General features: G+C 37.4%; 1 protein-coding gene across 1 annotated transcript in view; it reads left to right on the top strand.

Annotated features, from left to right (window-relative positions):
• KIAA1958 overlaps positions 1-13,499 on the top strand; it is a 98,393-nt gene that overhangs the window by 51,977 nt on the left and 32,917 nt on the right. Inside the window, exon 3 of the mRNA XM_081151761.1 lies at positions 10,993-12,032. Within this exon, the coding sequence (XP_081007887.1) occupies positions 10,993-12,032 (1,040 nt within the window). The remainder of the gene's footprint in view (positions 1-10,992; positions 12,033-13,499) is intronic.

Raw genomic sequence — 13,499 nt, 5'->3', positions numbered from 1 at the left:
GGAGTCCAGATAATTTCCCAAGAATGGATATGTGGAAAGAAAACTTTGAATCTTTATGTCCAGTAGGGGGTGTGCAGGAGGCAGCCGATTTATATTCCACTCTCACATCAGTGTTTCTCTTTCTCCCTTCCTCTTTTAAAAAATCAATAAAAAAAATTTTTTTTAAAGTTTGAATCATTTAAGTTGCTAAACATTATCTTCCTCTAATATGAATTTTAAAGAGTTTTCCTTTACTATTTGTTCCTTTTACAAGGATTATATGTATTTATAGTCCCTCAGATCTCTGAGAATTTTAATTAGAAGTTTTTAAAAGTTGTCAGTTTTCTCTTGATGCCTAGTTTAATTGTTTGTTCACATTTAAGAACGCAGGACAGGAATCTAGTGTTGGTTTCTTCTGCACCTTTATACAGTTATAATTACTGCTGCTAAATTCTGTATAATGGAAAGCAGCCATCTTGTTGTTAAGAAAAAAGCTTTATTTTCCTGTTTTTCCTATACTTATAAATGAGCAATAGAAAGCTAATCTATGTAGAAAAATACTTAATTTTATTGTGAACTTTTCAGATACATGCTTTATTATCCACTGAAGTTAACATCCTCCTATCCATTAGGTTACTACTACTTGGATGGAATTTAATGAATATTAATAGCCTAACTCAGAAAAGGAGGTAATTTATTAGAGTTTGGTGCATTTCCATTTTTATGTTATCTGATCTCCTTTGCTTTATGTGCCATACATCTTTTGTTTCAAGTTGATTAATAATTCCTTTGTGTTTTTGCCTGTATTATGCATTTTCAGTAAAAGATGCCTTCACATTTTGGTTCCCACTAATTAAGATATGCAGTCGTGTAAATTGAATGCGAATTTAAAGGAAGAAATGACTTCTACTCAAAAGTTTGTTATAGCTATTTCTGTTGTGGTAGAGCATTTCATCTCTTAAATTTATCACATGCTACCTCATGTATTGTGCTTGAGTTTGTTCTCAGTCATTGAAGCCATAGAATTTTGGCAAACTCATGAACATAAGTGCTTCTCAGATACTCAGTTCTGACTGACATACTGATGAACTATTAACAAATGGTGATGATTATTTTAGTTCCAAACTCCTCGTCAGTAGGCAGGGTCATATGCTGCTAGTGCTCTTTGATTACTGCATGCCAAAGAGCAGTAAAAATAGTCAATATTTATAGAGTGCTTATTATCTCACTTAATTACTTATGGAACTCAGTTCCCACAACTCTGTGAAGTTAGCACTATAATTAACTCCATTTTACAGATGAAGAAACTAAAGCTAGAATGGTTGAAGTTGTCGGAGATCACACAGGGAGAGCGTGGGAGAGCTGGGATTCTGACCCAGGCAGTCTGGTTCCCAAGTTCATGCCCTTAACCATTAGACTTACTTGCCATGGTGACGCTGTCTTCCACGTTTCAGCATCCTCCCTCCTAGCGCTTAAAAGTCCTCTTTGAGGACCTAGACCAATTTTTCCTCAGTTTTCTTCATTTCTCCAAAAGCTTCATTGCCAAAACTTAGAGTTTTTACTCTTCCATTTCTGGTCCCAGTCTCCATCTGCCTTTTTATTGTCTAATTGTCTCCCTAAGGAGAGGATCAAAGTGTTCAATAGTTGAGGAAACATATACAGATGTGCCTAAAACAATGCCTGTTGTGTTAAAGTGCTGGATATATTTCTTTTGAATGTTGAAGTGACTATGCAAATAGGAAACTTTGTAGAAAGAAAAAAGATAATTCATGTCTTCTGCTTCCTTTTGGAAAAACTCAGGCTGCTGTGTGGAGAACAGTTTGAATGGGGGAACAGTGGACATAGGAAATTCTCAGTAGCTAAGAAAGGAATTTCTTTGTCACCAATAGATAATAAATCCAATGCCAAATTCTTATGCAAGTCTTAAAAGTCAGTAATTTTAGATAATCAAAAGGAGTATGTTAGAAATAGCAACTCACCAGGCATTACTGTGTTAACAGTAATTTTCTTCTTGGACATAAGACAAAGCAAATTTGCAGAGAAAAATAAAATAAATCCCAAAAGAAAACTGAAGTGTATAGTTAAGGTGGAATGGACTATACTCTTGGTGATTAAAGAGTAATATTTTAAATTAAAATTTTAAATCCATTATACACCAGAATGTATCCAATGACTATGGATGATGGCTTTTTAGGCAGTTTTGCTATCTTCTTTATACCTTTATATGGGGAAAATTTTTATATTAAACCTGTATTTTATGATAAAATGAATAACATTTTTATTAGGGGAAATATACATGAAATAATCTGCTCCTCTTGTGAATGGTTACCCTTCAATCATCTGTTTTTTAAGACTTTAGAAATTTCTAAATTAGAATATATTTATGCAAAGCATATTTAAGGGCATATAAACTTACTGAGGACAAATGTAGTCGTTGTTGAATTCCTGAACTATGCAAAGACTAATTTTTACTTTTGAAAATGATTTACTATTCAATAAAACTTTGCTTAAGAGTCAGATGTTGAAAACAGTGAAAGAACATATATAGCTTGATGAAATAAAGCCCGTTTAACAGTATTCTGTGCTGTATAGTAATGGAGTCATCATAGAATTAACTGGAAAAGAGAGCCATGTGTGTAAAGCTATGGCTTCATGACTGAACTGGAAAATGTAAATGTCACATCTATAATGAATCCATGTATCTTAAATGACTGCCTTAAGCAGCAAAGCGAGAATTAAAAAACAAGGCTCCTTTTGGAAATTGTATGTGATGTTTTGTATATCAAAGTTTGGTGGCAGCAGCTCACTATATATTTTATGTATTACACCAGCAGCAGATATTTCAGACATATCAGAAGGTACTCTTGATTCAGTATCTCTGGCTGTATAATAAAAAAGTGGGGGAGAAATCTCTACAGTCTCGAATAAGCAGTATATCAATGAGTACTGTCAGATTCTGTAGAAAATTTCCACAGCATGATTTATTACATTAATTACAGTCATGTGGGTTTTATGCCGCTAAGCCTGAAAATGCAGCCACATTCTAAAGTTGATTTAAAATATATTTTGGCCAAGACGAAAGTGCTTCTTATTGTGATTAATGGAGGACAATATTTACCCTCTTGTTCTTGTCTTTCGCCTTTGGAATGCTTAATTTCTTTTCTGCGACTTGAAATTAAGTTTGAGATTTGAGAAGCTTCATCTAGCTTTTATTCACTCCTGTCATCTGGTCTCCTTTTTGCCTCTTTGTATCTTAGTTGTCACTGAATGTGGCATCTCCTTTTTATGTACAGCCTGTTTGAATTTTCTCCTAAGCAAATGTGGGCTAGCCTATAGCTGTCCCTAGCTAGCAGAAGTGACCACAAGGCTTGTTAAGTCCCACCTGGGGTGCTACAGCTCTTTTTTGAGGGGGAGGGAGCAGTTGAGGAGAAACCACAAATGCAGCCTTCTTGGAGGAGGGAATTGCATGATTTTACCCTCTTTAGTTGTGTACTGAACTCATACAGTCGCATAATGTCTCTTCTTGTAGTGACACAATAAGCTTGTCCAATCACAGGATTCTAGGTCATGTGGAGTGGAAGGTCTCCTGAGAGCTGTTTTAGATGTTAACTCCAGTTGCTTACATATGTCCGTTCAGGATATGCCTTTCATTGGTGACCTTCATAGATGTAGCTTGGAATAATTAGCATATATATTTGCTACAAATTAAAGCACCAATAGAGGAAGAACTCAGTTGAAGTAGAAAGACTTTGATTTCATGGGTTGGAACACATTTCTAAGCAGTGAGATGTTTAAAGAATTAAACTAGATGATTTATGTGCCCAACACTGAGCTAAGTGATTTGCTATCTTATTCAGTACTCATACAACTCTTACAAGTACAATTATTATTTTGTATACCCATTTTACAATTGAAGAAACTGAAGCTTAAGTTAAAAAAAACAAAAACCAAACTCATGCAGATTCACATAGCTGGTTAAGTGGCAGAGCTGGGATTTGAACTGTGCTCTTATTGGCAAAGCTGGAGCCATTAACCATTTGCTACACTGTCTATGTCAAATGCTCTTCTCGATTTGAAAAACTGTTTTTGGCAATTAGGGAAACAGTGTTGAACTTAATTTCAGAAAAGTTGCAAAAGAAAAGATACGAATCTAGCGGGTCTCAGGGAAATAATTATTTAATTCATTTGTTATTTTGTCAATAATACCACTTAGTCCAGTGTGATTTTTGATAGTATTTTTCACTGAAGCAGAAATCAAACACTTATTATTTATTTATTTATGAAGCAACTGTTCTGGCAGGGGAAACATTTTTTTTCAGATCAGAAAACCACCTATTCCCTCACAAATGCCAGAGTATAACTGAGACTGGATTTGGACTGAGGCTTATTTGAAGGACTAATTTTCTAGGTGTTCTAGGGGGAAGGAGAGATGACATTATTTAAAGCATAGCCTATTGGACCATACCATTATTAGAATTATCTGAGGACTTGTTAAAAATGCAAACTCCTGCCCTGGCCCATATGGCTCGGTTGGTTGGAGCATAGTCCGGTACACCAAATAAGGTGGTGGTTTCAATTCCTGGTCAGGGCACATACCCAGGTTGCTTATTCGATCCCTCATCAGGGCACATGCCCAGGTTGCTGGCCAGGGTGCGTATGGGAGGTAATCCATCAGCGTTTCTCTCTCTCTCTCTCTCTCTCTCTGTTTCTCAAAAAAAGACAGACTCATGCACCTTGTAGGGCCTACACCATAAATTAATTCCTTGTGTTGAGGATCTGCAAGGTCAGTTCCTTGGCACATGCAGTATTTTACCCCACCTTCCAACATATACAGCTCCTTGACCTGATTCAGTCCATAGATAGAGAGATCAGTGAATATGCATGGGGAAGAGAAGGTTTTTTTGTTTCTTTACAGAGAGAGAGAGAGAAACGTCAGTTGACTGCCTCCTACGCGCCCCCTACCTGGGGATCAAGCCTGAAGCCCCGGCACGTGTCCTGACTGGGAATCGAACTGGCAATCTTTTGGTGCCTGGGCTCCTGCCCAACCTAACTGAGCCACACCAGCCAAGGCAGAGAAGGGGGATTTTTTGTATGTTTATTTGCCTATATTTTATTTGTTTAATAATACCGGTGATTTTTGTGTTGTATTTTATTGCTAAATTTTTATTAAGGAGAAAAATTTTTAGATTCTGTAGAGTCACATAACAGAACCAGGAGAAATGAGCAGATGACTAATGTTTGTTTAAGTGATTTCTGCTTCAGTGAAAAGCCCTATCAAGAATCATACTGGACTAACTGGTACTATTCTGAATTTTCATGCTCCTGAATGTTTATGGAGGAAATGTGTTTTATGCCCACTATTAGAAAAGATTAACCGAGCATAAAAATAATTTACTGGTCAGATAGCTACAATAGCATGAAGTCTGGCTTCAATTAGCGATGTTAATAATCCTAGAAAATAGCCTGCCTTTTAAAGTTCTAGGAGAAAGCATAAAATATGGAAGGAGTTGGGTATTTAAAGGAGAAAAAAAAGACACTGGCTTTTTAATATATTTTGTGATAGTTATAAGGTTATATAAATTTGTTTTTCACTTTTAAAGTAAATCTAGTTGTGTGTGTTTTTTTTCAATAAATTGCAGGGGTTAGGAACTATTGCTATTTTCAAAAATGAAACATGAATGTTTGCAAATACGAATTTTGTAACCCCAGACAAATAAAATTGAAGTTGGCCTATTTCCTAAGATGACCAACCAGGGCATTTATTTTTTTAAATACTGAGATTATTTTCTTTCAACCTAGAAAGAGTAATAAGGAAACATCTTTCAAATGAATGTATGTATGGAAGAAGTAAGTACCTAATAGGCAACACCATAATGCCAGCATAATCTCCTTAAAGTGGAGGTCAGGATTGCGGGGAGAGAGCTATCCCTTAATTTTATGGATATATTAATTCTAGTATGGACTTTTGTTAAAGTATTTTTTCCCCTTATCCTAAGAGTAAGATAAAAATACTATCTGGCAGCGATTTGTGTGATAGCTGACACGTCCTTATTTCCCAAGAAATTAGCCCAGGGAAAAGCTTCCAGTGGCCCCAGAAGTCAGTCCGTGCTATTATTATAGATGTCCGCATCACCTGCGCTGGCCACGGGTGACTCTCTGAGGAGCCTAACAAAGGATAAAGTGATTGAGACGGTGATTGTGAGTCCCGAAGTTTAATTTTATGCCACTGCCTTTTGTTTTAGCCCTTTCCAAATGCAGTTCTTTCTAAATGGTCTAAAGTGGATTGTGTAATTACATGGAGTTATCTCAGTGACTTTCCTTTCAGCTTTTGTGTTAATTCAGTCAACACATTTTTAATGAATGCTACATTCTTGAGTGCCTTTCCAGACCTTGGGAATAAAGCAGTGAAGTCCTGGCTCGCACAGAGCTCACGGTCTGCTGGGGAGAGAAATATGCTAAGCAAGTTACCAAGTAAATATGTAGTATGTCAGATGGTGATAGGTATATGAAGAAAATAACAGAATAAGGGGAATAAAGAATGTCAGAGGTAGAAAATTGGAGTATTGATTTTCCCCCCCCCTCAAAAGCAGCTTTTTCATGGCATTTGGAAGTTCTTTGCCCTTCCCACCTCTTTCCCTTTGCTCATACAGTTTCTTTCTGGAATGCCCTACCCTCCTATTCTGATTAATCAATTGTTACACATCCTTGAAATACCTAACCCAGGTCCCATTTCCCAAAGGAACAGAGCTCCAACACCACTCAAGTCCTGTTTGATTTCTTTTTTTCTGTCTAAATTCCTATAGGATCTAGAGCCACAAACTCAGTTCCAAATTACACAGCTGTGTATGGTCTTTTAAAATTAGTTTTAGCCCGGCCGGGCGTGGTGCAGCGGTTGAGCGGCGACCCAGGATCCAGGTGATCAGGGTTCGATTCCTGGTCAGGGCACATGCCCAGGAGTGGGCTCGATCAGTGGCTCTCTCATCATTGATGTTTCTCTCTCTCTCTCTCCCCCTCTCCTTTCCTCTCTCTGAAATCAATAAAGATATATCTAATAAATAAATAAATAAAATTAGTTTTGTGTGTAATAGCCCTCTATTCTAGCTGTCATGGAATCTATATAACCATCAGGGATTTGCCTTTGACTCTACCCCACAAGTCTTCTTAAAATGCTTGGGGGCACTGTGGGTGCTTACAAATGTGAATTAAATATTAATTCCAACTGCAGCCTCATAAATATAAGTCTACTCACCAGATTTCTTTTTACTTTTACTTTCCAGATGTAAAATATATTTTTATTTGATAAGCTGATGGGTTTATCATTTAGCGATTTATAAGGAGAATTTGAACATCATTTGTTTTCTCTATTGAAAGGACAAAATACTCTAAAATGAAAATAATAAAGAAGTTAAACATCAAGAAATGTGTTTTATTGCTTCAGATGTATTACTTTAATAAAAGCATAAAAGAGATGTGGTAAGTTAATTTTTTGTTAAATTGAGTGCTATAGCAGTAGAAGCAAAAGGATCTGGATTTAAATCTAACATAAATCTCAAATTAAATGAGAACACAAGATGCTGCTCTAATTATGTGTTTTTCCATCCCATCTCCTAACAAGGGAGGTGATAATTGGACTAATGGGCCATAGAGACTATGTAAATAAGTACAGAAAAGGGACTGTAAAAACTTAGGGGCCCTGTAATAGTTCCTGAGTCAGGGCCAAGGCTCCCTCTGGGGCTCCCCTTCAGGTCACAGATCTCTTGGAAATCAGTAACCTAAAACCTTTCTATTTTTTTTGGCTACATTTGTTGCAGGCCCACTTCACTGTACATGTTTCCCTGTCAGAGAGTAGAGCATTCCTATGAAATCTTTCGTAAACTGAAATGGCGTTAGAGCTAAGAAGCAATTACCATGAGCTTATATGTCCTTATTCCGCTCACCACGATTGAAACGCTGAATTTATGTCCAGTTTTATGCTCATCATTCCACTCCTACAAGCTCTCTTGGCTTTTCTTATCCTTGAGGACACATCTTGCTATAGGATGCACAAAATAAATCACAATATGGCACAGGTGCTCACAGACATAGTTCAAAGCTGTGACAGCTTGATGCTGAGATGCTGAGCACAGTTCCCAGGGAAGGAGCTTGGCGGGACTGCCTCTCGCGGTTAAGAGCCTGTGCTGCTTCTGTAACGGCTCACTGCAAAACCAACACGGGATGCTGTTTTCACGACAGTGAAAATCCTCTCCCAATTTCTTTCCATTAGCCAAAACGGGTAGTATTATGCATAGGGCTTTTGCAAAAGTAAAGTGGCATGATGCAAACTTTCAGAAAGGGGTGGGGGAACCCATACTGAGTTTTATGGGATGACTTCTCCTTTTGAAAAGCTTAGAGTAAGTTTAAGTAATAAATATTATGACTCTTGTGGATGGTACACCAAGAAATAAGTGACCATTCAAAGAACCAAGGTCACTCAGACCTTCTACTTAGAAGATACTGGCTATTGATGCTTAAGTCAAACACATGTAAACTCTTTTATTCATATACCCTTTAAAAGAACTTTGAAAAACTGTATACCACTAACTCATTTTTAAATTGACACCCTAAGGCTTTCCATGTTAGTTTCAATTCATGTGTTTTTGTAAAAAGGAAGTAGAAAATACTGAATATTATGTTAGATGAAGATGAGGTTTGACTGTAACTAGAATCAATATTTCATATGATTTGGTAATAGTTGTTAAACATCCTATAAACAGAAGCATGCTGAATCTGAAAGAATTGAATAAAATTTTAACATTTGGTAGCCCTGAAAAATATTCCAGTTCCAGTTCAAAGAATTAGCCTCACTAACCTATAAATAACCCTTTCAAAAGTCCTGAATTCAGAACACTGCAAATCAGGCCCAGTTACTTATATTAGAATATGTATAAGACGCAGGACTAGAAACATTATGGATTTAATCACTAATTTATAAATTTTGCTTGGCTTCTCAAAGTCTTTTACACCCCAGAGTATGCACCATGGTAGATTTGAGACGGGAACATATGGAAACTCCACTTCAGACAGATAAGTTTTAGGAAAGATTCCATGGGAAAGTTGAGGAATGACATTTTTTCCCTAAAGTTGTCTGTGAATGTTTATTTCTTAGAAAGTCTTTGTTTGAAGTTTGAAGACTGCTGTGATAGATATTTGAACAAGTAGCCAAAATAAACAGATGTGCTGGCCCCTTTGGCTTTACGTGTAAACAGTAAAGGAAGCCAGCACAGTGAAGGTTACATGTAACCTATGTCTCCCATCTTTTTTATGGAAAGAGATGCATTTTTATACATATCTTTATTGTTGATATATAAACAATTTTGAATGGAAGAAAATAGCATAACTGAAAGTTAAGTCTAATGAAGCATAAAATGTACTTTTGTACATTTGAATTTTGGTAATGTCTCAAAAATGTGCCTATAAAATTATTTGCTAGTTTAGTGAATTTTAATTAACTTCATTTATAAAGTTATGAGGATTTTGGCAATTACACCTTAGGACTGTCATTTCAAAATAATATTTATTTATAAGTCTGTACAGTAATGCAAAAAGTAGTATGTTTTGTGAATAAAATTCTGTTTATTAGAAAATTTACTTTTACTGTTGTATGTGGTTATTGCAAAAACTTCTTTCCACTGAGCAACCTTACAAATTAAAGTTTTCCTTTATAAGATAATTAGAATAAACAAAATATTTTACCTTATTCTGTAGAATGAGAAAGTATGTGCATATGTTGTTTTAAAAGCAACATCAGTGTTTGCCTCTCAACAATCAGTTGGAAAGCCCAGTTTTCCATTGTGTAATTTCATTTTTAGGATTTCTCTTGAGTTCCATACATACCATGTCTGATATAATAGCGGTGATTTTGACAAAATGTTTTTATTGTTAAAAAAATTCCAAATTTAAATTATATATTACTGAAAGGAAGCCATTTAAGTAATTATTGAACTTAATCATTGCAAAAAAACCTGAATGAAATACATAAGACATAAACACTAGAATTTCGTTTCTCAAAATGTGTTCTTTTGAAGCTCATCCTGACCATGGAGGTGCTAGTTAAAATGCAGATTCCTAGGCCTGCCACCTGGGAATCTGATTTTCGTTGAGCATCCTGAGTGTCTCTGAAGCACCTCAAGTGTGAGAACCTCTGCTCCAGAGCAGCAGTACTTAATCATGATGACCCATAATGGAAAGAGGTATCTCCGCCAGTCCTTGGTGGCAGAGTATAAGTAATAATATAATAAAATAAAACTACCCCGGAGGCAGGCACCCCCCCTTCCTTACATCTCTCAATAGCCTAATTCAAGTTCCACTGTCCTGTCTGTAGCTACGAAGCTGTATCCTCACTATTATCCAAAATGACAAATATTTTTATCACTTATTACAAACCACCCTGCAGTTACATACAGAATATTTGTAAACTCTGTTTACCTGAATTGCTCTAAAATAAGGGAATTAACCGCTGTAAATGATCTGTTCAGTAATTTCTAAGTATAGACCTCTAGTGATGTGCTAAGTCACGGATTCATATATTTTAGTTTAATTCAATAAGGTGGAACCAGTACAGCCTCTGGTTTCACAAATGACATGATTCAAAATGAATGTGTCAGTTCTAATGGGGTCCTTGCACACTGCAGTAGGAATCATTGCACATTTATGTCTCACATTTTTCCTAAAACGAAAGCAGCCTCTAATCACACTCTTCCCATAAACCTTCACACACTACACTATGTGCCAGTGACACAAGATACTCATTTTGATTGCAGTGGGCCATACTCTTGTCTAGTACATCATTTGTCAGTATAATAGTTGACTATTACAATGCAGCAGGTATGTAAATAACACTTATCAGTGATCTCTGTAAAATTGATTCCTCCTTTCCCTTTTCATTATAAAAGGAAACTTTATTTCAGAGTAGAAAGTGCATTGTCTGAACTCATCAACACCCTCTCTATCCCTCCCCTCCCCAATTTGTTGCAGACCAGGATGAAAGAGCAGCTGAGCTCAGCAGAGAGCAGAATGAGAAAACCATCCGGAGCACGCAGACCGCGCTCCGCAATTTCCGGGAGTTCCTCATCTCCAAGTATCCTTCTGAGACGAGAGAGATTTATGTCATCCCTTGTAAGGAGCTGGATGCCTACCTTGCCTCTTTCTTTGTGGATGCCAGGCAGAAGGACGGGTCCGAATATGAACCCAACAGCTTGGCCAATTACCAGTGTGGACTCGAACGATACCTGAAAGAACACAGGTACGGCTACAGCATCACCAGGGATAAGGAGTTCAAGCGCTCCCAGGAGGCCCTGAAACAGAAGCAGATTGAACTCCGCTGCAAAGGGAAGGGAAATAAGCCACACAAGTCCATGAAGCTCACCTTTGCTGACGAGCTCATCCTGCGGAAAAGGGGGTTGCTGAGCCGCTATAACCCTGAGGGGCTGCTCAACCTCGTCTGGCTCAACAACACAAAAGCTTTCGGGCACTGCACTGGCTTCCATGGCTCTACCTTGAAGTGGGGTGATATCCGGCTCCGGGTAACAGAAACGGGGTTGGAGTACTTAGAGTGGATGGGTCAAGACACCGGCGACCTGAACGCCAAAACCAAGAGAGGAGGGACGGACTCCCGTGTGTATGCCACCCAGCACGCCCCACAGACCTGCCCCGTACAGGACTACAAGGAGTATGCCCAGCGGCGGCCTCCTGCCATGCGCTACGAGGATGCCCCTTTCTACCTGTCCATCAAGCCAGTGGTGAACCTGGCGGCTCTGCATTGGTACAACTGCCAGGCCCTTGGCAAGAACAAGTTGGCCAAGATGGTGAAGACCATGTGTGAGAAGGGCAACATCCCCGGCAGGAAAACCAACTTCAGTGTGTATCAGAGCTGCAGCACCTTGTCCGAGGCGCAGAGCAACCAGCTGGTGCTTATTTGTAACAATCTGAGCCAGCAGGCTGCCCAGTCGGTGGCCGGGCACTCCAACAGCGGCAATTTCATCGTCTCAGCCTCCTATGACTCTTCCTCAGACACTGCTTGACCAGGTGGCCTGAGCTAGACCCCGATTTGGTTACTGTGTCCAGAGAAACTGTGATTAAGCACTGCTTCTCATTCCCTTTTCTCCGCCTCAGTGTTAACTTTATAAAACTATAAATACATAATATATTTTTCTTTTTACAAATAAGCTAATGGAGATAGTTTAGTATTACTGACATAGTATTTATAGGCTTAAAAACAAATGTACTTGTGGGTGATTAAATGTACTTACTGTTACAGACTTTTACAAAACCATAGTGGTTCTCAGGCAACACAAAGTAGAGAAGGAATTCTGTTTTTCAAAACATTGTCAGAAAGGAAACAGAGTCATCCTAGATGCTTGTGTCCTCAACTGCTTTTCCTTCCCACCCCACGGCTCGTTGTTAGTCTACTTAATAAATGGCTTTATTTTTTAATTTTTAATATTTTTCTCTTAATCAGGAGGAGGTAACACTATCTTTACTGCTTACACAGATTGCATTCAGTCAGATCCAGAATGTGAAAGTGTTGATATAAACTCGACATCAAGCTACTTATATACTCTTTTTTTTTTTTTCCTTAATTAGAATTTTAGCTTCTGTGCCTCGTTTTTTGCAATGTATGAAAATCTAGAGGCTTAGCTAACCTTTTTTTCTTTGGAGGGAAAAGGGAGTAGTAGCAGGAGAGAATAAAGGTGCCATTCTTTTTGGAACATACATAATTTTTAAATAATATGCAAAGTCGAATATTGTGGCAAAAAAAAGACTGTTAACATGGCTCATTTTTACTGTTGTGCTTGAACCTGGATAGAGTTTTTGTTCCCTAAGAAATCAGTGTAAATGAAATTTGGTTTTCAGATTTAGAAGAAATTTAAAACTACCAAGGCTTTGAAATCGTCCCAAGCATTAGATTGTAAAAAGAGAAGGAGGAGAGTAGGAAAGTCTCACTAAAGATCTAGAAGCACTAGTTAAGACAACAGAAAACCTCATTCTCTTCTAAGCTCAAGTCCCTCTTGAATTATTTATTTATAAGCATTAAACTCCAGTATCTTTTCCCTAGGGGATTACTTGACTCTGTAGTTGAGATCAAAGGAATATTGGCACTCATTTTAGGTAGCAGCATTTGTTACCAGATTTAGCTGAATTCAAACTATTCTTGAAAATGTGCAAAGTTTCTTCTACAGTAAATATAAGTGCACTTACCTGTAATATCCTGCAATTATAATAATAATAATTTTGGTTAAATAGCTCTTTGTGGTAGTTTTTCCAGGATCTTTATTTTCAAGTCTTGAAGCCTGTGGTGAATTATTAGTTAAGATACTTCAAAAATAAAATAAATTTAGACATTAGGGCCACAATAAAGCTGAGCTAGGTTCCTATCCTGTATAATCATTAATGCATTAAAAACCCAAATCTTAATTGCTTTATTGGACCTGGGCATTCTGTTGGGAAATATTTGTTCTTCAAGGCAACCTCCTAAATTAGCT

This window comes from Miniopterus schreibersii (genome assembly GCF_964146895.1).
Source record: "Miniopterus schreibersii genome assembly, chromosome: 11".
Classification (NCBI taxonomy): Eukaryota; Metazoa; Chordata; class Mammalia; order Chiroptera; family Miniopteridae; genus Miniopterus; species Miniopterus schreibersii.
This window is presented reverse-complemented; position numbering and strand designations above follow the sequence as displayed.